Source organism: Engystomops pustulosus, chromosome 11 (assembly GCF_040894005.1).
Source record: "Engystomops pustulosus chromosome 11, aEngPut4.maternal, whole genome shotgun sequence".
In the NCBI taxonomy this organism is placed as follows: domain Eukaryota; kingdom Metazoa; phylum Chordata; class Amphibia; order Anura; family Leptodactylidae; genus Engystomops; species Engystomops pustulosus.
Window position 1 is genome coordinate 9,881,241 of NC_092421.1, and position 26,729 is coordinate 9,907,969.

Here is a 26,729-nt window from a genome sequence, read left to right on the forward strand (position 1 = left end):
AGATATCGGTCATTATAATGTATTTCTTTCTCGTGGTGCGGTCTGTGGTTCCGGTTCTTGTTGTGTTTGGGTTGGGTATCAGTAATGTGATGTGTGGACGTGTGAGAAGCCTCAGCACATATTTCCCTGATCAGAGGCTGGAGAAGCCTCCTGTGGAGCTGCCGAGCGCAGCCCCTGGCTGTAATAATAGTCTTATCCAGCGTGAGGTGAGCCATGATTGGGTGGGACGGGCGCCCTCTCTCCTCCCCGCTCCTGGGGACGAGCTGTAAGCTGAAGCTTTGAATGTGACACCCGGGAGAAGCAAGGGATAAACTAGTGACAGGGAGCACATCGGACGAGGTCCCTCGCCATCATGTCTCACTATTGGATGCTTTTACTATTCCTGACCCAGGGCGCAGGCAAACAAACTCAACCCTCCGACTCGACCCTTAAAGAGAACCCGGCTCCTGGGATGCTGAGTCCGGCTACAGACCCCCTGTCATTGCACATGATGAAGCTGTATGAGAAGTACAGTCGGGAGGGAAGTCGTCCTCAGGATGGGAACACCGTGCGAAGCTTCCGGGCACAGCCAGGTAAGGAGAGACCCCTCGGAGTCCATACAGGGGGGGCTGTATATATCTGCACCTACAGAATGTCATGTAACGCAATCACATAGGGTCTGAGAGCTCCGACCTCTATAGGAAAGATGGATCAAAGTGGCTAAATTACTAGATTACACACATCAGACCGGATTTATTACCCGGCATCTTGACAGGTCACCATTTTTTGTCCCACCTCAGCAACAACTTGCACCCCCTGTTCACATTGTCATCGATAATTTTATGCAATGTTATTTTGGCCTCAATCAAAAAAACAATGACGTGACCATTGATCATGTGACAAGAATATAATTGGGTCAACCCAAAATCTGACCTGACCCTGGCACTATTATCATTGCTGGAATGGAAATGGGGATTGGAAGAGCGACTGTTGTGGTCACGCTTTATCTTTGGGAACAATTTCTCGTTTGATTCCAGCGCGTTTCTATGATTCAAATATCTTTTCACTTTTGTAGAACCTAGAATATCCATTCATTATCTGAGAGTCATCAGGAGCTTTGTAATGTTATACTTTCCCGGTGGGACTAATGCAGGGAATAGAGGGGTTGGTCGCATGGGGTCTCCATAGATGAGATCTTCTACCCAACCTCTTGATCTCATCTAGCTCAGGGGATCATTTGATAATTGGTTCTCAGACTACTCCAATAATAGAGTTATGGTGAATGATGGTAGTGATAGTGCAGATAAATGTCAAATATCCCACCCAGCCACTCAGATAATTGGGCACATTTACTTAACAGTCCACTGCATTGTCCGATGATAACTCACTAAGATCATGCGCCCGATATCCTGCATGTGTCACTTCCCCGCTCAGGTCCCTGGAGTTCACCTTCTTCTTCCTGGTGCATGTAAGTGCATTGTCCGTGTATAATGCGCTGTGCGGGGAGTCACTAAGATCTTGCGTCCAATATCCTGCATGTGTCACTTCCCCGCTCAGGTCCCTGGAGTTCACCTTCTTCCTGGTGCATGTAAGTGCATTGTCCGTGTATAATGCGCTGTGCGGGGAGTCACTAAGATCTTGCGCCCGATATCCTGCATGTGTCGCTTCCCCGCTCAGGTCCCCGGATTTCACCTTCTTCTTCCTGGTGCATGTAAGTGCATTGTCCATGTATAATGCGCTGTGCGGGGAGTCACTAAGATCCTGCACCTGATATCCTGCATGTGTCGCTTCCCTGCTCAGGTCCCCGGAGTTCACCTTCTTCTTCCTGGTGCATGTAAGTGCATTGTCCGTGTATAATGCGCTGTGCGGGGAGTCACTAAGATCGTGCTCCCGATATCCTGCATGTGTCCCTTCCCCGCTCAGGTCCCCGGAGTTCACCTTCTTCTTCCTGGTGCATGTAAGTGCATTGTCCATGTATAATGCGCTGTGCGGGGAGTCACTAAGATCTTGCACCCGATATCCTGCATGTGTCGCTTCCCCGCTCAGGTCCCCGGAGTTCACCTGCTTCTTCCTGGTGCATGTAAGTGCATTGGATGCGACACAATTTGAAAGTAAAATCCCACACGTTGTCCGGATCAGTGGGATCGTCTGATGGCACGGACGATCCGCATGAAAGCCAGTGCAGCTGCGCCAAAAAACTATCACGTGCGACACAATCCCAGCGCAGACCTGTCAAATACCTGTTATAGCTGTGCAATCCCCGAAAACGACAAACAGTCTGAAGAAAGTGAGCAGCACGAGCCCAATGAGCCCCAATCTGTATTATAAGGAGGCAGCTTCTATGTTGCTTCCTCCATAGTCCCGGGAGTTAGTAGGAGTTAGAACAGCACCAGCAGGGACCCTTAACACGGGTCATTTCTGTATGAAATAAAACATTTCAATGTTTTATATATTTTGGGACTGAGACTGTAAACGTGTTGAAAAAATGTTTAACCTCCCTGTTTAAGATTAAAAAAACAATCACAAGCCATTAATCCCACTAAATCTAAAATTGCCCAAACTTCTGTATAAAAATGATTTTAAAAATGTTGCTGGCCAACCAGATAATAGCTTGTAGATGGTAAAATATCAGATGTCTCCTTCCCTTCCATTGGCTCCAGTCATTGAGATATGACTGGTGCATGGTGTCCAACTTTTACAAAATTACTATTTGACCAGGTCATATGAAATTTGAGTTGTATAGATTTGGAGGTACAGAGGATAAATCTGTATGCTGAGGGGGACTGGGGCTGGTCCTGAAGCAGAGATTATTCAGGACCTGAGCTGAAGGATTTTTGTGGTTTGGGTGGCTAAAGTTTCCTATGCTGGTAAGCAATGCAGTATATGAGAGGGTTGACAATGCATCTATGGATAACTTAATCATGCAGACACATTGAGGGGCCTGACCCCATACATCCATGTGGTTAATCCGTCCATGGAAAATAAAGTGTTGGCACATAGTGTTCCTCTTGTACAATAAAGCTTCTTTATCTAACAGATTTCCTGGCTTCCCATCCTACATATCGCTTCAACGTAACATCACTACAGCAGTCTGAAGTTGTCTTGGCTGCCACTCTCCATTTTGGACCTGACAAAGGACCCCGGCCTCCCAGGGATTCGTTCTGCAAACGTTCCAAGAATGCTTCCTGTCGTCTTCTGCTTCCACCACAAACTCAGAGGGTCAGTGTGATCTTCAAGAGTATTCTCCACAAAACAGACTTAGGTCTTGTAAAGTGGAACATCAGCGGTGCCACGTCTAATAAAAAAGGTGCCTGGCACGTGAAGGACATCACCAGCATCATCAAGGAGGCCCAACGTCAACAAGACTTGTTTATCTCCATGGAAATTGACTTTGGTCATAAATTTGCTCCCGTCCATGAACGTAATCCAAGCGAAGCCCCATACATTCTAGTATTTGCCAATGATAGAACAATTTCAGAGCCCAACAGTGTGGCCGTAACTTTGCAGAGATACGACCCATACCAATCAAGTTTTGCCGAAGCCAAGCAGCAGCCCAATGCATCTTCAGATAGCCGGGTAAGGAGGGATGCCACATTTTTGGCCTCAACCCATAACAATGAACTCCCTGATGTTAAGTACGTTCACTACAGTAAGCAGGATCTGTGGGACACTACATATAAATCCTTAAAACAAAAGCCTCAAAGGAAGGATCGGAAGAAGAAGGGGCACGATGACGCCGATACATTGCCCAAGTCTCCAGTCCTTCACTTTGATGAGAGGACAATGAAGAAAGCTCGGAGACGTCAGTGGGATGAACCAAGGGTCTGCTCCCGTAGATATCTCAAGGTGGATTTTGCGGACATTGGATGGAGTGAGTGGATTATATCTCCCAAATCATTCGATGCTTATTACTGCTCGGGTGTATGCGAGTTCCCAATGCCCAAGGTAAGGGTCACATTCTACTGAATTCTGATTTCCAAATATCAAAGGAGTTTTCAGGTAGTCCCTACCGGATTTATAGGGAACATGTGGACCAGTAGAATAAATGAAGCTCAGCATTTATTAAGCATTTATTAAACATAATTGAACATCTTAAAGGGAACCTGTCATCAGGAGCCCCAAAAGATAAGTTGGGTCAAAGTTTACCTTACTGTATGCAGCGCAGTGTCCCCTGGAAGTGGCTAGTGAGGAGTGGGGAAGACATGTATGAGGTCCTGAGGGTGGTAGCGAGGGGGGGGGGAAGATATGGGGGACATGGGAGTGGCCAGTGAGGAGGGGGCAGACATGTATGACATCCTGAGGGTGGTAGCGAGGGGCAGGAGATATGGGGGACATGGGAGTGGCCAGTGAGGAGTGGGGCAGACATGTATGACATCCTGAGGGGGGTAGAGAGGGGCAGGAGATATGGGGGACATGGGAGAGGCCAGTGAGGAGTGGGGCAGACATGTATGACGTCCTGAGGGTGGTAGCGAGGGGGGGAGGAGATATGGAGGACATGGGAGTGGCCATTGAGGAGGGGGCAGACATGTATGACATCCTGAGGGGGGAAGCGAAGGGGGGAGGAAATATGGGGGACATGGGAGTGGCCAGTGAGGAGCGGGGCAGACATGTATGACATCCTGAGGGGGGAAGCGAGGGGGGGAGGAGATATGGGGGACATGGGAGTGGCCAGTGAGGAGTGGGGCAGACATGTATGACATCCTGAGGGGGGTAGAGAGGGGCAGGAGATATGGGGGACATGGGAGTGGCCAGTGAGGAGTGGGGCAGACATGTATGACGTCCTGAGGGTGGTAGCGAGGGGCAGGAGATATGGGGGACATGGGAGTGGCCAGTGAGGAGTGGGGCAGACATGTATGACGTCCTGAGGGTGGTAGCGAGGGGGGAAGAGATATGGAGGACATGGGAGTGGCCAGTGAGGAGGGGGCAGACATGTATGACATCCTGAGGGGGGAAGCGAAGGGGGGAGGAAATATGGGGGACATGGGAGTGGCCAGTGAGGAGCGGGGCAGACATGTATGACATCCTGAGGGGGGAAGCGAGGGGGGGAGGAGATATGGGGGACATGGGAGTGGCCAGTGAGGAGGGAGCAGACATGTATGACGTCCTGAGGGGGGTAGCGAGGGGCAGGAGATATGGGGGACATGGGAGTGGCCAGTGAGGAGGGGGCAGACATGTATGACGTCCTGAGGGTGGTAGCGAGGGGCAGGAGATATGGGGGACATGGGAGTGGCCAGTGAGGAGGGGGCAGACATGTATGACGTCCTGAGGGTGGTAGCGAGGGGCAGGAGATATGGGGGACATGGGAGTGGCCATTGAGGAGGGGGCAGACATGTATGACGTCCTGAGGGTGGTAGCGATAGGGGGAGGAGATATGGGGGACATGGGAGTGGCCAGTGAGGAGGGGGCAGACATGTATGACGTCCTGAGGGGGGTAGCGAGGGGCAGGAGATATGGGGGACATGGGAGAGGCCAGTGAGGAGCGGGGCAGACATGTATGACGTCCTGAGGGTGGTAGCAAAGGGGGGCGGAGATATGGGGGACATGGGAGTGGCCAGTGAGGAGGGGGCAGACATGTATGACGTCCTGAGGGTAGTAGCGAGGGGGGGAGGAGATATGGGGGACATGGGAGTGGCCAGTGAGGAGGGGGCAGACATGTATGACGTCCTGAGGCTGGTAGCGAGGGGCAGGAGATATGGAGGACATGGGAGTGGCCATTGAGGAGGGGGCAGACATGTATGACGTCCTGAGGGTGGTAGCAAAGGGGGGAGGAGATATGGGGGACATGGGAGTGGCCAGTGAGGAGCGGGGCAGACATGTATGACGTCCTGAGGGTGGTAGCGAGGGGCAGGAGATATGGAGGACATGGGAGTGGCCAGTGAGGAGCGGGGCAGACATGTATGACGTCCTGAGGGTGGTAGCGAGGGGCAGGAGATATGGAGGACATGGAAGTGGCCAGTGAGGAGTGGGGCAGACATGTATGACGTCCTGAGGGGGGAAGCGAAGGGGGGAGGAAATATGGGGGACATGGGAGAGGCCAGTGAGGAGCGGGGCAGACATGTATGACGTCCTGAGGGGGGGAAGTGAGGGGGAGATATGGGGGCATGGGAAGTATTTTTTAATTTGAAATCGATGCATGATGGAGTGATTTCCTGAGGTTGAGGGGGAAACCACTCCTCACTGGCCACTCCCATGGGACTAGGGACACAGCCCTGCATACACAAGTAAACCTTCATCTAATGTATTTTTTTTTTGGAAAAAGCCAGTTTTACTATAAAAACTCTTTGGCAATGTGTGCACTATTCTCTTTGGGGGCATGGGGGGGGGGGGGGAGCCATAAAAAGGGCTCCTGATGACAGGTTCCCTTTAAGGATAGGCTATTGGGTCTCCTTATGTAGAACTCAGAACTTGAGTCAAGTCAAACTAAGGGCACTAGTCCTGGGACCAGACAGATCCATTAACCCCTTTCTGCCGGAGCCACTTTTCACCTTATGACACGGTCCATTTTTTTAAATCTGAAATGTGTTACTATAATAAGTAGTTATAACTTCTGAAAGCTTTCACATCCAAGAAATTTATAAATTGTTTTCTCATGACACTTTGTACTTCATGTTAGGCTGCATTTACACGACCATATGGGGGGACGTATGTACGGCCAAAAGCTTGCAGACGTACATACGTCCCCCATAGATGCCAATGATTGCATGGTGGGATACGGTGCCGCACACGTGTGGCACCGCACCGCTCCGAACACAGGAACACCTCTCTGTACACCTCCTCCTCTCCATCGTATGCCCGTCACGCTACGGCCCATACGTTCCCTGCGGGCATGCGTTCATGTAAATTCCGCCTAAATTGAAAAATGTTGGTGGTATGTTTTGCGTTTGTTTATGAAAAAATGGATATTTGGTGAAAATTTGGAAAAATTCGCGATTTTTCTAAATTCCAACTGTTCTACAGCAAAATAATGTGATAAGTATCATTCCCCGAATGTCTGCTTTATGTCCCCATGGCTTTTTATGCATCCTCTCATTTGTGGAAGGAGGTTCTGGGGCTTTGAACGTTTGGGACCTGTTCAGGTTTCACTTAGAGAGGCCGAAATAATAGTACAACCCCATAAATTACCCCATTATAGAAACTACACCCCTCAACGTGCGTAAAACAACTTTTATGAAGTTTGTTCACCCTTTAATTGTTACAACAAAATCGGGTAAAATGTTGAAATTTTCATTTTTTTTAAAACTTTTTTTTCCAAAAAATGTTCACATTCTCAGTGGATAAAATCCCAAAACGCTCCACAAAGTTTGATCCCCAATCTCTCCCGGGTATAACAATCCCCCATATGTGGTGGTGACTGCTGTATGGGCGCACGCCAGGGCATGGAGGGGAAGCTGCGCCATTCACAGCAGATTATACATCGTCACTCTTTATTGGCTGTACAATCTTTATTTCTTTGGTCATTTGGACACATAGGGGCAGATTTACTTACCCGGTCCTTTCACGATCCAGCGGCGCGTTCTCTGCAGTGGATTCGGGTCCGGCCGGGATTCATTAAGGTAGTTCCACCGACGTCCACCAGGTGGCGCTGCTGCGCTGAAGTTCCCCGGAATGCACTGATCTTCACCAAGCCGGACCGAGTGAAGTTAAGCGCGAGTTTCGCGTCACTTTTTTTGTTTTAAATGCGGCGGTTTTTCCGAATCCGTCGGGTTTTCATTCGGCTACGCACCCGATTTCCGTCACGTGCATGCCCGCGCCGATGCACCACAATCCGATCGCATGCGCCAAAATCCCGGGGCAATTCAGGGAAAATCGGCGCAAATCGGAAATATTCGGGTAACACGTCGGGAAACCGCGAATCGGGCCCTTAGTAAATGACCCCCATAAGGGTTTATTATCTGTGAGATTAGACGCACTGTAATAATACTTCATTTTAGTGGGTCATTAGTTTATTGATGAGATTTTAATCATGAAGGAAAGGAATATTGTGAATTCTCGTTTCCTTTCTTTTTGCATTTTTTGGGGGGCCATAAAAATAACTTTCATATTAACTTTATTCTATGGATCACTACGATTACGCTGATACCTAATTTATATAGTTTTTTATATATATGTTTACAATTTTTATGAAGAAAAACGAATACAAAGAAAATCGCCATATTTTCAGAGGCATAACTTTAATACTTTTTGGTTGACAGAGCTGGTTTAGGGCTTATTTTTTACGTGTTGAGTTGTTCTGGTACTATTTTGGCGCACATAACTTTTTTTGATCACTTTTTGGAACATTTTTGTGAAGGGATTTTACGTTTTTTGGTTTTGTTTTTACCAAGCAGGTCCAACAATGTTTCTGAGTTATTGTACAGATTGTTACGGAGACGGCGATACCAAATATGTGGGGTTTTTTTGTAATTTTGTGGGGTTTTTTTTATATATAGGGAATGTTTGTGTTTAGGGGACTTTTACTATATTTAATTCTTTTTATTACAGTAACTTTATTAAGTGTTTTACACTTTTTTTTTTTTTAGTGATGCTCTTATCGCTTGTTCAAGCTCTTATTCATATGTGTAAGGCTATATTCACACTGACGTATGGGGGACGTATATATACGGCCGACGTATATACGGGCAATACACGTCCCCCATAGACGGCAATGGGCGCACGGAGCCCTACGGGAGCGGTACGGTGCAGCACACATGCGGCACCGTACCGCTCCGTACACCGGAAAAAGATAGGACATGTACTATCTTTCTCCATAGTACGGCGCCGTGTGCCATAACTTCCTATGGAGAGGGGCGGGGGTGAGCTGCGCTCACCTCCTCCTGCTCTCCCCGTACACTGCCGTTGCCCGCTACGGTACGGTACGGGCGGGCAACGGCAGTGTGAATATAGCCTAATACTGATGTATACATATAGATATATTACACTGTGTTATGTAACAGCCGGGGGGAACTGGCATATCCCGGGGCTGCCATCCAAGCAGCGGTCCGAGGGTCCCTCCCCCCGGTAAGTGCTGTGGGGTATCCAAGAGAGATGCCTCTTACACGTGGTGGTCATGCGTGACCGTGGTGTGTTAGGGGTTAACACCCGATCATGGGTTTTAGAGGCAGTGTCGGCTGTAATATAAAGACACCCATTGCTTTTGGTGCCGGCTCCGTTCAGGAGCCGGTGACAGAAGCTAGATGTAATAGTACTGCATAATGCGGGAACTCAGCTCCCACCATGCACTACTATTAAGTCAAATGTCGGGTAAAAAAATGTAGGGCAGGGTTAAAAATAGGGCAACTCCAGAAGTGTAACTAGAAGGCACCTGGGAAAAATCCACATGATTTGTCTTCTATACAGTGCTGGCCTCCATAACTGGGGCCTAAGCATTGGTAAGAGGCCTGGATATATGAAAACAATCATCCTTAGGGCACTTTGCAGCGCACAAATGTATAACAACTAGCACAGTGGGGCTTATTTACTAAGGGCCCTGCGACTGCGTTTTTTTTCGATTTTACCGACTTTTCGGGGATCGCGGCAGGGATCGGTTTGTGCCGCAATTGCGCCGGCTTTCACGCGACACAAATCGGGGGGCGGGCCGTTGGACGATCCATGGATTCGGACTACGGGCGGGATTTAACATTTAAATTTGTGCAGCAAGCCAAGCACTTACATGCACCGGGAAGAAGATGGTGAACTCCGGAGGACCTGAGCGGGGAAGCGACACATTCAGGATATCGGGCGCACAATCTTCATGAATCGCGGCAGAGTTCATCCTCGTCGGACAGTCCGGATTGGGGATCGCGCAGGGACTGGGTAAGTAAATGTGCCCCATGGTGTACTGTGTGCAGTTTGCCTGTAGGGTGTGTATCTGGCGCCCCCTGCGATGCTTTGGAAGTGTCACCATTGTTATTATGATGCACTTTGTTCATGCTGCAGAATTGTGCCGCACGTCAGTTATAAATATGGCGCAAACTTCGACTAAGCAGTAACAGCCCCTTCAGGTGCACATTTTTTCTGTCTTGTTGGACACAGAGCAGCCGCCACACAAAACTGGCGCAGACTCATAAATCCATATACAGTTTGCATGTTCTTTATAGTGCAAAGTCAGACAGAAAACTGGCGCAAACACTTTAGTGTAAGAGTTGCGCATCAGTATGTGACACAGCGGCGCCGGTGCATGTTTTCTTGGTCCTTTGCTTCATGCCGTTGTGACACAATTGTGGTGAAGCGCAGTAATAAATATGACACAAACTCGAAACACGAACCACACAGATTTCTAAAGTGTCAGGCAAAATTCAACCGCTAAATGGAAGTAGCGCAAACACAAAATAAATGCACGTGCAAGATCCAAAGACACTTTTTTCATGCAAACTTAGAAAAAAAACTGATGCACACACAATGGGGCTTATTTACTAAGGGTCCGTGGATCACATTTCCTTTGGACTGCACGGGATTGCACGGCCGTCACAGGTATTTAGAAGGGGATTGTGTAGCACGCGAACTGATTTTGGCGCAGCAGTGCTCACGTGACAGAAATCGGGGATGGGCCATCGGACGATCTAATGGATTCGGACTGAGCGCAGGATATAATATTCAAATTGTGTCGCATTCAATGCACTTACATGCACCATGAAGAAGAAGGTGAACTCTGGGGACCTGAGCGGGGAAGCGACACATGCAGGATATCGGGTGCACGATCTTAGTGACTCCCTGCACAGCACATTATACACGGACAATGCACTTACATGTACCAGGAAGAAGAAGGTGAACTCCGGGGACCTGAGCGGGGAAGTGACACATGCAGGATATCGGGAGCAGGATCTTAGTGACTCCCCGCACAGCACATTATACACAGACAATGCACTTACATGCACCAGGAAGAAGAAGGTGAACTCCGGGGACCTGAGCGGGGAAGCGACACATGCAGGATATCGGGCGCAGGATCTTAGTGACTCCCCGCACAGCGCATTATACACGGACAATGCACTTACATACACCAGGAAGAAGAAGGTGAACTCTGGGGACCTGAGCGGGGAAGCGATACATGCAGGATATCGGGCACAGGATCTTAGTGACTCCCCGCACAGTGCATTATACACAATGCACTTCGGGTGAACTCCGTGCACGGGCACCTAAATGTGCCCTAATAATCTATTTGGGCCTTTGTGTCTCGTTTCTTAAATTCTTTGTCAATTTATCAGGGGAGACAAAGTGACGAAGGTAAAATAATGTTCAGTATAGGAAAGTAAACACATTGGGGCACATTTATTTACCCGTCCATTCACAGAAAGTGCATTGTCCGTGTATAACGCGCTGTGCGGGGAGTCACTAAGATCCTGCGCCCGATATCCTTCATGTGTCTCTTCCCCGCTCAGGTCCCTGGAGTTCACCTTCTTCTTCCTGGTGCATGTAAGTGCTTTGGATGCGACACAATTTGAATATTAAATCCTGTGCTGAGTCCAAATCAGTTGGATCGTCCAACGTCACGCTAAATCCCTGTCACAGCGGCCCAAATCCCAAAATTTGTCGGGAAGTCTGATGGAAATGCAATCCGCGGACCCTTAGTAAATAAGCCCCAATGGGTCACATTTTTATCGGACTTTGAAGGTTCTTTTAGGTGCAAATTCCTTGCACGGGTATTTAAGAAGTGCCTGCAGCACATTTGTGTCGCACGTGACCCCAGGTGATGAGCATTCAGCCCCCGGTGATAAGTATTCAGCCCCCGGTGATAAGTATTCAGCCCCCGGTGATAAGTATTCAGCCCCCGGTGATAAGTATTCAGCCCCCAGTGATGAGTATTCAGCCCCCGGTGATAAGTATTCAGCCCCCGGTGATAAGTATTCAGCCCCCGGTGATAAGTATTCAGCCCCCGGTGATAAGTATTCAGCCCCCGGTGATAAGTTTTCAGCCCCTGGTGATAAGTATTCAGCCCCCAGTGATGAGTATTCAGCCCCTGGTGATGAGTATTCAGCCCCTGGTGATAAGTATTCAGCCCCCGGTGATAAGTATTCAGCCCCCGGTTATAAGTATTCAGCCCCTGGTGATAAGTATTCAGCCCCGGTGATAAGTATTCAGCCCCCGGTGATGAGTATTCAGCCCCCGGTGATAAGTATTCAGCCCCCGGTGATAAGTATTCAGCCCCCGGTGATAAGTATTCAGTCCCCGGTGATAAATATTCAGCCCCCGGTGATAAGTACTCAGCCCCTGGTGATAAGTATTCAGCCACCGGTGATAAGTATTCAGCCCCTGGTGATAAGTATTCAGCCCCCGGTGATGAGTATTCAGCTCCTGGTGATAAGTATTCGGCCCCCGGTGATAAGTATTCGGCCCCCGGTGATAAGTATTTAGCCCCCGGTGATAAGTATTCGGCCCCCGGTGATAAGTATTCGGCCCCCGATGATAAGTATTCAGCTCCTGGTGATAAGTATTCAGCCCCTGGTGATAAGTATTCAGCCCCCGGTGATAAGTATTCGGCCCCCGGTGATAAGTATTCGGCCCCCGGTGATAAGTATTCAGCCCCTGGTGATAAGTATTCGGCCCCCGGTGATAAGTATTCGGCCCCCGGTGATAAGTATTCGGCCCCCGGTGATAAGTATTCAGCCCCTGGTGATAAGTATTCGGCCCCCGGTGATAAGTATTCAGCCCCTGGTGATAAGTATTCGGCCCCCGGTGATAAGTATTCGGCCCCCGGTGATAAGTATTTAGCCCCCGGTGATAAATATTCAGCCCCCGGTGATAAGTATTCAGCCCCCGGTGATAAGTATTCAGCCCCCGGTGATAAGTATTCAGCCCCCGGTGATAAGTATTCAGCCCCCGGTGATAAGTATTCAGCCCCCGGTGATAAGTATTCAGCCCCCAGTGATGAGTATTCAGCCCCCGGTGATAAGTATTCAGCCCCCGGTGATAAGTATTCAGCCCCCGGTGATAAGTATTCAGCCCCCGGTGATAAGTATTCAGCCCCCGGTGATAAGTTTTCAGCCCCTGGTGATAAGTATTCAGCCCCCGGTGATAAGTATTCAGCCCCCGGTGATAAGTATTCAGCCCCCAGTGATGAGTATTCAGCCCCTGGTGATAAGTATTCAGCCCCCGGTGATAAGTATTCAGCCCCCGGTTATAAGTATTCAGCCCCTGGTGATAAGTATTCAGCCCCGGTGATAAGTATTCAGCCCCCGGTGATGAGTATTCAGCCCCCGGTGATAAGTATTCAGCCCCCGGTGATAAGTATTCATCCCCCGGTGATAAGTATTCAGTCCCCGGTGATAAATATTCAGCCCCCGGTGATAAGTACTCAGCCCCTGGTGATAAGTATTCAGCCACCGGTGATAAGTATTCAGCCCCTGGTGATAAGTATTCAGCCCCCGGTGATGAGTATTCAGCTCCTGGTGATAAGTATTCGGCCCCCGGTGATAAGTATTCGGCCCCCGGTGATAAGTATTTAGCCCCCGGTGATAAGTATTCGGCCCCCGGTGATAAGTATTCGGCCCCCGATGATAAGTATTCAGCTCCTGGTGATAAGTATTCAGCCCCTGGTGATAAGTATTCAGCCCCCGGTGATAAGTATTCGGCCCCCGGTGATAAGTATTCGGCCCCCGGTGATAAGTATTCAGCCCCTGGTGATAAGTATTCGGCCCCCGGTGATAAGTATTCGGCCCCCGGTGATAAGTATTCAGCCCCTGGTGATAAGTATTCGGCCCCCGGTGATAAGTATTCGGCCCCCGGTGATAAGTATTTAGCCCCCGGTGATAAATATTCAGCCCCCGGTGATAAGTATTCAGCCCCCGGTGATAAGTATTCAGCCCCCGGTGATAAGTATTCGGCCCCGGTGATGAGTATTCAGCCCCCGGTGATAAGTATTCAGCCCCCGGTGATAAGTATTCAGCCCCTGGTGATAAGTATTCATCCTCCGGTGATAAGTATTCAGCCCCTGGTGATAAGTATTCAGCCCCCGGTGATAAGTATTCGCCCCCCGGTGATAAGTATTCAGCCCCTGGTGATAAGTATTCAGCCCCCGGTGATAAGTATTCAGCCCCTGGTGATAAGTATTTGGCCCCCGGTGATAAGTATTCAGCCCCTGGTGATGAGTATTCAGCCCCTGGTGATAAGTATTCAGCCCCCGGTGATAAGTATTTGGCCCCCGGTGATAAGTATTCAGCCCCTGGTGATGAGTATTCAGCCCCCGGTGATGAGTATTCAGCCCCTGGTGATGAGTATTCACCCCTAGTGATGAGTATTCAGCCCCTGGTGATAAGTATTCAGCCCCTGGTGATGAGTATTCAGCCCCCGGTGATAAGTATACAGCCCCTGGTGATAAGTATTCAGCCCCCGGTGATAAGTATTCAGCCCCTGGTGATGAGTATTCAGCCCCTGGTGATGAGTATTCAGCCCCTGGTGATGAGTATTCAGCCCCTGGTGATGAGTATTCAGCCCCTGGTGATAAGTATTCAGCCCCCGGTGATAAGTATTCAGCCCCCGGTGATAAGTATTCAGCCCCTGGTGATGAGTATTCAGCCCCCGGAGATAAGTATTCAGCCCCTGGTGATAAGTATTCAGCTCCTGGTGATAAGTATTCAGCCCCTGGTGATGAGTATTCAGCCCCCGGAGATAAGTATTCAGCCCCCGGTGATAAGTATTCAGCCCCTGGTGATAAGTATTCAGCTCCTGGTGATAAGTATTCAGCCCCTGGTGATGAGTATTCAGCCCCCGGAGATAAGTATTCAGCCCCTGGTGATAAGTATTCAGCTCCTGGTGATAAGTATTCAGCCCCTGGTGATGAGTATTCAGCCCCCGGAGATAAGTATTCAGCCCCTATATTGAGTGTTGAGTAGAAGCTTTGGAGCTGGTGCAGCCCGGAGTCTTCTTGGGAAGATGCTACAAGTTCCCCCCCCCCCCTGTATTTGGGGATCCTCTGCCTCTTCCTTGCAGATGCTCTCAGGTTGGATGGTGAACGTTGATGGAGACATTTTCAGGGCTCTCCAGAGATGCTCCATTGGGTTTAGGTCCGGGCTCTGGTTGGGCCGGTCAGGGATGGTCACAGAGATGTTCTGAAGCCTCTGCTGTGGTATTTTAGCTGTGTGCTTAGGGTCATTGTCTTGTTGGAAGGTTCGGCCCAGTCTGAGGTCCAGAGCATCTGTAAGAGGTTGTCATTCAGGATATCTCTGTACTTGGCCGCATTCATCTTTCCTTTCATTACCCCGAGTGGTCCTGTCCCTGCCCCCATTGCATGATGCTGCCCCCTATGTGTCACTGCTGGGATTGTATTTGGCAGGTGATGAGCGGCGCCTGGTTTTCTCCACCGCTTACAATTAACACCAAAAAATTTAGTCTTCATCTCATCAGAGCAGAAAATCTTATTTCTCATAGTCTGGATAGAGAAGACTGTGTGCCAGAAATTATACAAACTATCCTAACGTCTGGTAATAGAATCTGGTACTGCCCCATTTTATATGTAATATATCATAAAGTCCAAAACCTGTTTTATAAGAAAAAACATGGCTTAGTTGATTCATTTTTTGATTAATTATGGTGCTCAGGATGCAGGAGTCCTCGTTTTTTATCTAGCAAATATTTAACTTGTTAATTAAAGCTCTACAAGGAGGTAAGACTATCCAGTCTGTAAGGCGGTAGCTCATAACAACGTTATCAGCTTCTCCTTATCTCTCAGCTGTTTGTTCAGGAGTTCAGGAAAGCTGATTTATACAAACTTCATTAAGTCATGGGGGTGTCTGTCCAAGGCGGAAATCATCATCATTATCTGCTCTCTGCTAGATCTTTCTCTTTACTCTCTCTCTCTCCTTTCTCCTTCCACATGTAGCAGTTAGCTGGCCCCATCCTCAAAGCAGCTCACGCCCGCAGGAGGGAGAAAGGAAGAGGGACAGAGCTAACAGGGTAGAGAGGAGAGCAGATAATGATGATGATGATGTCATGATGTAACTACATGCAATTTGCTGGCAGGGACCCAAGTAAACTTTTATCAACTTTTAAACTTCAGTAGAATCACAGATTTGGTAAATAGTATTAAAAAACCTATGGGAACCTGTCATTAGGTGAAAATGTGAGTCCTGATGACAGATTCCTTTTAAGTCACTGTCTGCCTCTGCCTTGGATAGGGGGTAACACGCTATTCATTTTGGGTCTGACGTAGTCACAAGGTTTTCATTACCCTAAAAAAATGAGTGAAATGGATCAGTGGGGTCTCAGATGTCAGGCCCCAACCAACAGCAAGTTATTCCTTGTATTGTGTTTAAGATTAACTTTGGGAGAACCTCTTTTGGACCGGGCTCGTTTGGTGTTTTTTTGGTTCTGTTTTTCACTCCCCTCCTGCTACAAACCATTTGATTTTTACATTTACAAAGTTTTATGAGGGCTTGATAACATGATACATTACTTTTGGATTGGAAGTAAAGGCGCACTGTTTTAGAAGGAAAAAGTATCAATTTGGGCATTTGGATGTTATCTTTTCGTACAGCGTTCACGGCAGTGAATAATTGTTTTTATATTTAGATCTTAGGGTGACATGGGGGCTGAGTGAGTAGTACTTCTGCCTTGCAGTACTGGGGTCCTGGGTTCAATTCCCATCCAGGTCAACATCTGCAAAGAGTTTGTATGTTTGCGTGGGTTTCCACCGGGTCCTCTGGTTTCCTCCCACACTCCAAAACATACTGTTAGATTGTGAGCCCCATGGGGACAGGGACTGATATGTCATGCTTTGTGCAGCGCTGCGTAATCTGTGTGCGCTATATAAAGAATTATTATTATCTTGGGAGTGAGAATACCTCACATGTTTTCTTTGTTTATGTTTAAATGCATTCTAGGAAAGAAGGGGAGATTAGAGTTTTTCATGTATACAATATACTGCAGTACAACAATTAATGGAGCCTGTCTGAAAAAACAGGTACCTTTTAGGACCCAACAAACAGGGCAACAACTTCAATAAAGACATCTTCAGCACAACATAATGGAGGGATTTTCACAGCTTTTGCTGGTGGTGTACGGAATTTTTTTGCCCCTTTCAGCCCCTACTTCTGTCTGGGGGGGGGGGGGGGAGTTGCAATTACAAGTCATGATAAATTCTCCACAATGTGACAACAAGCCCAGCTGGACGTATCTCAGTACACGACTATCTTGTCTGGGACTCCAAAGTTTGCTGTAGTACTCATTGATGGATGTGATCATATAGTGACTCCTAGTAAGGAATGGTGGATGTTTGATGATAGTGTATAAAAACTCTGATACTTTTGTGGAACCAAGCTACTACATACATATATTACTGGAAGCAAGATCATTACATAGATAAGCTGCTGTATACTGTGGCTGTAGCTCCATCTATGGCTGTGTACTGTAGCTGTAGCTCCATGTATGGCTGTGTACTGCGGCTGTAGCTCCATGTGTAGCTGTGTACTGCGGCTGTAGCTCCATGTATGGCTGTGTACTGTAGCTGTAGCTCCATGTATGGCTGTGTACTGCGGCTGTAGCACCATGTATGGCTGTGTACTGTGGCTGTAGCTCCATGTATGGCTGTGTACTGTAGCTGTAGCTCCATGTATGGCTGTGTACTGTAGCTGTAGCTCCATGTATGGCTGTGCACTGTGGCTGTAGCTCCATGTATGGCTGTGTACTGCGGCTGTAGCTCCATGTTTGTTTAGATTGTGAGCCCCATTGGGGACAGGGACCGATTTGTCATGCTTTGTGCAGCGCTGCATAATCTGTGTGCGCTTTATAAATAAAAGAATTATTATTATTATTATTATTATTATTATTATGTATGGCTGTGTACTGCTGCTGTAGCTCCATGTATGGCTGTGTGCTGTGGCTGTAGCCCCATGTATGGCTGTGTACTGTGGCTGTAGCTCCATGTATGGCTGTGTACTGCGGCTGTAGCTCCATGTATGGCTGTGTACTGTAGCTGTAGCTCCATGTATGACTGTGTACTGCGGCTGTAGCTCCATGTATGGCTGTGTACTGTGGCTGTAGCTCCATGTATGGCTGTGTACTGCGGCTGTAGCTCCATGTATGGCTGTGTACTGTGGCTGTAGCTCCATATATGGCTGTGTACTGCGGCTGTAGCTCCATGTATGGCTGTGCACTGTGGCTGTAGCTCCATGTATGGCTGTGTACTGTGGCTGTAGCTCCATGTATGGCTGTGTACTGCGGCTGTAGCTCCATGTATGGCTGTGTACTGCTGCTTTAGCTCCATGTATGGCTGTGTGCTGTGGCTGTAGCCCCATGTATGGCTGTGTACTGCGGCTGTAACTCCATGTATGGCTGTATACTGCAGCTGTAGCTCCATGTATGGCTGTGTACTGCTCCTGTAGCTCCATGTATGGCTGTGTACTGTGGCTGTAGCTCCATGTATGGCTGTGTACTGTAGCTGTAGCTCCATGTATGACTGTGTACTGCGGCTGTAGCTCCATGTATGGCTGTGTACTGTGGCTGTAGCTCCATGTATGGCTGTGTACTGCGGCTGTAGCTCCATGTATGGCTGTGTACTGCGGCTGTAGCTCCTTGTATGGCTGTGTACTGTGGCTGTAGCTCCATGTATGGCTGTGTACTGTGGCTGTAGCTACATGTATGGCTGTGTACTGCTGCTGTAGCTCCATGTGTAGCTGTGTACTGTGGCTGTAGCTCCATGTGTAGCTGTGTACTGCAGCTGTAGCTCCATGTATGGCTGTGTACTGTAGCTGTAGCTCCATGTATGGCTGTGTACTGCGGCTGTAGCTCCATGTATGGCTGTGTACTATAGCTGTAGCTCCATGTATGGCTGTGTACTGTGGCTGTAGCTCCATATATGGCTGTGTACTGCGGCTGTAGCTCCATGCATGACTGTGTACTGCTGCTGTAGCTCCATGTATGGCTGTGTACTGTGGCTGTAGCTCCATGTATGGCTGTGTTCTGTGGCTGTAGCTCCATATATGGCTGTGTACTGCGGCTGTAGCTCCATGGAAGGCTTTATACTGCGGCTGTAGCTCCATGTGTAGCTGTGTACTGCAGCTATAGCTCCATGTATGGCTGTGTACTGCGGCTGTAGCTCCATGGAAGGCTTTATACTGCGGCTGTAGCTCCATGTATGGCTGTGTACTGCGGCTGTAGCTCCATGGAAGGCTTTATACTGCTGCTGTAGCTCCATGTATGGCTGTGTACTGTGGCTGTAGCTCCATGTATGGCTGTGTACTGCGGCTGTAGCTCCATGTATGGCTGTGTACTGCGACTGTAGCTCCATGGAAGGCTTTATACTGCTGCTGTAGCTCCATGTATGGCTGTGTACTGCAGCTGTAGCTCCATGTAAGGCTTTATACTGCTGCTGTAGCTCCATGTATGGCTGTGTACTGCGACTGTAGCTCCATGTAAGGCTTTATACGGCTGCTGTAGCTGCATGGAAGGCTTTATACTGCTGCTGTAGCTCCATGTATGGCTGTGTACTGCGGCTGTAGCTCCATGTAAGGCTTTATACTGCTGCTGTAGCTCCATGTATGGCTGTGTACTGCGGCTGTAGCTCCATGTATGGCTGTGTACTGCGGCTGTAGCTCCATGTATGGCTGTGTACTGCGGCTGTAGCTCCATGTATGGCTGTGTACTGCGGCTGTAGCTCCATGTATGGCTGTGTACTGCGGCTGTAGCTCCATGTATGGCTGTGTACTGCGGCTGTAGCTCCATGGAAGGCTTTATACTGCTGCTGTAGCTCCATGTATGGCTGTGTACTGCGGCTGTAGCTCCATGTAAGGCTTTATACTGCTGCTGTAGCTTCATGTATGGCTGTGTACTGCGGCTGTAGCTCCATGTAAGCCTTTATACTGCTGCTGTAGCTCCATGTAAGGCTTTATACTGCTGCTGTAGCTCCATGTATGGCTGGGGTCTCTGTTTTATTAGCAATATTTTTAATTCTGTGTCTGTCCCGGTGGATCTTGGGAGATATGAATCATCCACTGTATTTACAATATAGAACAGCACCACCCAACGTATAAATGACTTTGTGAATCCTATGAACTATAACAAATGGACGTTACCCCTGTGAGTCTGTACACACAATTGTATTATGGCTTTATGTGAGGCATGTGTACACCCAAAGACTTTGGGGGGGTTATACTGAACCCCGACATGCATCTTATTTATGCTAGAGGAGAAGACCCCTTCACTGCAGATCTATTGTCCCTCGTAGTCCTGCGTGGGTGAATATATGCGGCTTGTGTCATGTTTTTAGATCCTTCCTCTCTCAGGATTTTCGTGCTTGTTCCTTAGGGGCTTGTATACCTTTTGGAATTTAAAGGGGCCGTACTCTTTTCAGGGCCATAAAGTTTGTACTTTATAGGTTTCCATTATCAGGAGAATTCCTTAGCGTGGAGGATGTGCCGTTTTTTTCTGTTATACACTATTAACCCCTTAATGATGGACTTATTTTTAAACAAAACATTGGTAGTATAACCAATGACCATATAAGAGCCATATAATGGGGTCTCTTATGTTCTATAGTTGCTGATTTTAGCCAAGGGGCCGAATAGTCAGACTTTTCCCTGCACCAATGACCGTTCCCTTTAGGGATGTATGGGGGTCAGACTTGTATTCCCCCAACTACAGGCAATGTCCCTGTACAAGCAGTCCCCGGGTTACATCCAAGATAGGGTCTGTAGGTTTGTTCTTAAGTTGAATTTGTATGTAAGTCGGAACTGTATACTTTATCATTGTAACCCCCAGCCAAATTTTTTTTGGTCTTGGTGATAATTGGATTTTAAAAATGTTGGATTCTCATAAGAACCGGGATTAACACTAAATCTTCATTACAGACGCCTGTGATAACCGTTATAGCTGATTATTGTAGCCTATGGCTAAAGTACAGTAATCACCAACAGCCAGAGGTCCGTTTGTAACTAGGGGTCGTATGTAAGTCAGGTGTTCTTAAGTAGGGGACCGCCTGTACTATGTCCTCAAAGACTGTCCTGAGACCAGAACCATTACCGTAAATGGTAAAAATAGGCAATCATTTTTAAAGAGGTATTTGTCATTTTTCATAATTACTGTATTTTTTTTTACTACAAGACACGTAGGTTTGGCAAATTTAGTAAAAACAGTTCTTTATTTGTTCACAAATTAGAACAGAATAGTAATAAAATGAGCAAAAAAAAAGTGTGTTATCCATTTTTGTTATGGTGAATTAGCTTTCTCATTGCGTATCTTTCGTCATGTTATACATGATGTACTGCTATGATATTTGTATGTGCAATTTACATTGATTGCTCTATATGGCCATTACTTTTGTGGTTTATATTACGTTAGAGTATATGGGACATCATACGAGCCATATAATGGTTTATGCTACTTGAAATCAAGACACACAGGGGCACATTTACTAAGGGTCCGAATCGGGTTTTGCCGCTGGGTTTCCTGAATGTTTCCGATTTGCACCGAATTGCCCCGGGATTTTGGCGCATGCAATCGGATTGTGGCGCCGGCCTTCACGCAACAAAAATCGTGGGCCGTGGTTGTCAGAAAACCCGACAGATTCGGATTCGGAAAAATACACCGGAACGAAGCAGGTGAACTCCATCAAACCTCGGCGGACCTCGGTGCAGCAGGGACACCTGGTGGACATCGGACGCACGACCTTGTCGGAGAACGCGCCGCTGGATCGCGACAGCACCGGGTAAGTAAATCTGCCCCATTGGGGCACATTTTCTTACCCGGAGGAGTTCACGAGGTACGCGATTCACTAAGGTCGAGCGTCCAATATCCTGCATGTGTCGCTCAGGTCCGCCGGAGTTCACCTTCTTCTTCTTGGTGCATGTAAGTGCTTTGTCTTGCGTCACAATTTGAATGTTAAATCCCATGGTAAATCCGAATCCATCGGATCACGTGACGGCACACCCCTACGCCAAAATCCAATCGCGTGCGACAAAATCCCCAGTTAAATACCTGTCACAGCGGCGCAAATCCTGAAAACTTTGAAAATCCAACGAAAGTGCGATCCGCCAATCCTTAGTAAATAAGCCCCACAGTTTTTAACTCTGCTTTTTACTATTTACTCATTTTATTACTATTCTGTCTGTGATTTGTGAATAAATAAAGAATTTTTGATTTCAGATAACTTTGGATTTTACACTTTACTGTAAGACCCACCGCAGACTTAGTCATATATATATATGTATACATTTACTCACCCGAACACATTCAGCACTGTTATGGACACTTTGGGGCAAATTTACTAAGGACCACGCGCCAGATTTCTGTTGGACATTGCAGGTTCTTTTAGGTGCAAACTCCTTGCACGGGTATATAAGAAGTGCCTGCGCCACATTTGTGTCGCACCTGACCCTTTTGAGGCGCGGCTGCACTAGTCATCATGTGACACAGATTAGGGGGTGCTCCGGTGCTCAGTCGGAGCGTGCACCAGATTCAACATGCAAAGTCCAACAGAATGGTGTCACAGGTCCCAAGTTAAAGGTGCACCAAAAAAAAAAAGTGGTGCACTCTGTCGGAGCAGTGCAGGGGGCGCCAGATTCATGCGGAACGTGCGACAGAAATCCTGAATCTGGCGCCCCCTGCACACCACACAAGACACTGCACATAGTACAGACTGCACTGTTCTTAGTAAATGTGCCCAATTCAGCACTGTTATACACAAACAGGAACACAGTGGGGGTCATTTACTAAGGGCCCGATTTACGTTTTCCCGACGTGTTACCCGAATATTTCCGATTTGCGCCGATTTTCCCTGAATTGCCCCGGGATTTTGGCGCACGCGATCGGATTGTGGCGCATCGGCGGCGGCATGCGCGCGATGGAAACCGGGGGGCGTGGCCGAACAAAACCCAACGTATTCGGAAAAAACGCCGCATTTAAGAACGGAAAATGTGTCGCTCGGGGCACGCTTACCTGCACTCAGCCGGCCTCGGTGAATTCCGGCGCGTTCAGATGCTTTTCAGCGCAGCAGTGCCACCTGGTGGACGGCGGAGGAACTACCTTATTAAATCCCGGCCGGACCCGAATCCAGCGCAGAGAACGCGCCGCTGGATCGCAAATGGACCGGGTAAGTAAATCTGCCCCAGTCTGCTCTGTCAAACAAACCTCTTCTAATTACCCTGTCCCAGGCTGCAACTTCTTCTCTGTCCCATCCCTGGTAACTTGAAGAAAATCAATTAGTGGAGGAACTTGACTGGATCCAAGAGCTCTCCCACCTTCTTCATTTGATTTGTGAAAGAAAAGGAGGGGAATACAATTAGTTTTTTGCAGCAAGGTGCAGGAGCCACACTAGAACCACAAAAGTACAATGACAGGTTGTTTGGGTTTTTTTTGAGAAGTTTTGATTGTGGCAAATATTAGCAGTCTTTTTGGTGTAAACTCTGGCCAAAGACGGTCATTTCTGGTGGGGTTTGGGTTTTCTTGGGAAGTGTCTGTTTTTTTTTACTTTGTAACCACTAAATGTTTTTCACAACTATTACAATTACTCCTCTCTTGCAGGTGGTGCGGCCCTCCAACCATGCGACGATACAGAGCATAGTCAAGGCTGTCGGCATAATCCCCGGTATCCCGGAGCCCTGCTGTACTCCAGAACGAATGAGCTCCCTGAGTGTCCTTTTCCTGGATGAAAGTCGGAATATAGTCCTAAAAGTGTACCCCAATATGTCGGTGGAGAGCTGCTCCTGCAGATAACGCCCTGTGGAGGTCTACAAAAGTATTTGTGCTGGCCTATAACTTGAGGTCTACACCATCTTCTCACCTTCCTAGACAATTTGTCCCAGTGGACAAGACAAAAGTGTCATTATTAGGAAATGGATACAGATCATAAGCCGAGTAATGACAACCAAAATGTAGGGAGAGACGCTACTAGCGCCCACATCTTCTTATCCATCCAATAGAAAATATAGACGTGTCTAGCCGGAGTAATGGACGGACCTGATCTGGAGATGGCACGCCTAGAACATTCATTACCGGAGAGGACTTCTACATTTTATGTGAAAAGGTCTTTCTATGTGTATAGTATATACGTGTACAGCCATATGCTTCCAATGTGCGTGGTGTCTTTATATAGAGGTAGATATAAGGTGGACCTTCATCTATGGACATTGCTTAGGTCCACTTATTTGTACTGATTAATATCTCATCCAAATTGAACCACCACAATAAATTATAAGTCCAATAGTGGGGTCCTAGAGGTATTTTGGGTCTGTCCCTCTCTCCCAGATGATTGGAGGTTTCTCCCACAAATCAGCTCTGTCTTTAATGTTACAGAAAGACGAGGCATTATAAGGGGAGGCCAAAGCAAGAGGGTAATATTAATTGGTGGGGCATTGTAAGTGGGGGGCACCGGACTAGAGGCATTATACAATAAGAGCCACAGGAAGGGGGCATTATACAGGTTTGTACGTGGCAGGAGGGGGGGGCGTGATACTATAAGGGGGGCATTATACAGTGTGAGTGGGTTTATACTATCCGGGCACACTAGGGATAGGGTAATGATGGGGCATGAAATGTGGCATTTCTACAAGTCAGGGGGTATGTACACACTAACCAGAGCTGGGAAAGCAAATGAAAATCAGATCATTTCTTTAGTGGTCATTGTTAGTGTATAATTGATTTTCTATGGAATATACCATCATATTTAGAAGACAATACAAGCTTTAAGCCTCCTACTTATGTATTTCTAGGAGAGCTTGTTTTTTGTGAGCTGCCTTGTATTTTTTAATGGTACGTCTAACTTGTTTGAGAAGGGCTATTGGGATAGTGCTGCTATATTTGCTGGAGGAATCAACAGAAGATTAAAGTTTTACATTTACAAAGATGCCGTTGCTTCTGATTTTCCACTCACTGCAATCTTACTAAGGTGAAAATATGGCTGACAATCTGCTATTGGGTCCATCTACACAACTTGATGTACTATACTGTACAAGGAAGGTGAGGTTCTATTGTCTACAGGGAGCTCCTGGGCTCCCCCTAGTGGTTGCTGCACAAAGAGAGTTTTTAATAATTGAACTCTATGTTTCTCCAGGAAATTTGTAGCTCTGTATAAGTAAAATGTACTAAGAAATATTTCAATATGGAGAGTAGAAATATTAAATCATTGCTCATAAACCTCCAGAACTGTCCAATACCGGGAGGGACCCCATTTGGTAAGGTTTGGGAAAACACTTTCCCCAGCGGACAGTGTCATACAATTGGACAGTAGAAGGCCTAATTTCATCTGGCTTTATGTGGGACAATTGCTAATTGAATTAACCCGCAGAGAATTTTGGAACTTAAAATAATGTAGTGTTACAAAGTGGAGATTTCCCTTTTGTAAGGGATATTTTCAAATATGATGTATATAGGAGACTGGGGGTCTATGACACAAGCTCACTCCTTAGGTAGGAACCTTGGGGCTCATTTACTAAGGGTCCACACTATCATCGGAATACCCTATGATTTCCAATGTGCGCTGCATTTAGAAGGGTTTTTTGGCGCACGTGATCGGATTGCATGGCGCCAAAATCGGCGGGGGGGGGGGGGGCGGTCTGACGGAAGATCCGATGGATTCGGACAAAGTCCGGGATTTAACATTCAAAATTGTGTCGCAAGCCATGCACTTTGATGCACCGGGAAGAAGATGGTGACCTGAGCGGGGAAGTGACAGATGCAGGAAATTGGACACACGATCTTAGTGAATCTTAGTGAATTGGGGCACATTTACCTTACCGTCCCATCACGATCCCCGAGGTGTGTTGTCCAACGAGGATTCGGAGCTGCCACAATTCACTCCGATCGTCCGTCCAATTTCCTGTGCCAATTTCATGTGTCGCTTTCCTGCTCAGGTCCGCCGGAGTTCACCATCTTCTTCCCGGTGCATGTAAGTGCATGGCTAGCGACACAATTTTGAATGTTAAATCCCGCAAAATCCGATCGCGTGTGCCAAAAAAACCCCTTCTAAATGCGGCGCACATTGGAAATCGGCGATAGTGCGGACCGCGGACCCTTAGTAAATGAGCCCCATTGTGTCCATTGCTCTGAAGATGTAATTTATGTTTTGAGTTATTAATATGTGTGAAATATTTTTTATTTGATGATTATACATAGTAAGTATCCGTCCCACTTTGCTCATCATAGTGTTTCTTCATTACACATGATCTAATAAAATGTACTCCTGTGTATTGTGTCTATGTGATTCGTTCATGATCATCTCTGGGCTCACTGCTCCCATCAATAGGGGGTCTCTATTGTGGATTGTGGGTGTAGTAGTCCATGAACAACTCAGTTTCATCACCCTCCTACCCTCATACCATTGCCATCATTATTTGAGATGTAGTCACACATAAGGTCCCACTGCTCAGGGTTGGATAGGCCTAACAAAGTATCAGAGGATCCAGTAATGAGCCAAGGACCTGGAACATCAGAACACAGTCCCATTTGGGGCCAGATCACCTATTTATGTTGTTTTATAGCACTAACTATTCTGTATTGCTATATAATTTTCTCCATACATACCATAATTTTTTAGTGCATGAGGTCCATTAGACCTAAAAAGAGACATATTTTTCCTAAAAATGTATACAAACTTTTTCTAGATGGATGGCGTCATGCCTACTTGAGTAAACAAAGTTTCGGGAAATTTCACAAATCAAGAATGCGGATATTTGGTCAAGAGCAGCTAATTAAGCAGTAGCCCCTCCATGCAATATATACGAGCGGCCTCCGCTCGAGCTCCATGCTACTTCAACATGTTTATAGAATCTTCATTAACGAAGGACTTCAATGTGATAAGCACAGTGGATACATTGCAATCCAAACCCCAGATAAGAGACAGTGAACGCCTT

General features: G+C 47.4%; 1 protein-coding gene across 1 annotated transcript; it reads left to right on the forward strand.

The window, feature by feature from the left end:
* Positions 1-217: 217 nt before the first annotated feature.
* GDF10 (growth differentiation factor 10) lies at positions 218-26,056 on the forward strand. Its single transcript, XM_072130356.1, has 3 exons — positions 218-572; positions 3,017-3,924; positions 23,404-26,056. The coding sequence occupies exons 1-3, from the start codon at positions 353-355 to the stop codon at positions 23,593-23,595; spliced, it is 1,320 nt and encodes a 439-aa protein (XP_071986457.1). The 5' UTR covers positions 218-352; the 3' UTR covers positions 23,596-26,056.
* Positions 26,057-26,729: the final 673 nt, after the last annotated feature.

Bases quoted from the DNA above. Each gene is read 5' to 3' on its own strand.
- GDF10 (XM_072130356.1), top strand. From the start codon at position 353: ATGTCTCACTATTGGATGCTTTTACTATTCCTGACCCAGGGCGCAGGC. The intron at 573-3,016 runs GTAAGGAGAGAC...TTTATCTAACAG, and splicing joins AAGCTTCCGGGCACAGCCAG to ATTTCCTGGCTTCCCATCCT. The intron at 3,925-23,403 runs GTAAGGGTCACA...CCTCTCTTGCAG, and splicing joins GCGAGTTCCCAATGCCCAAG to GTGGTGCGGCCCTCCAACCA.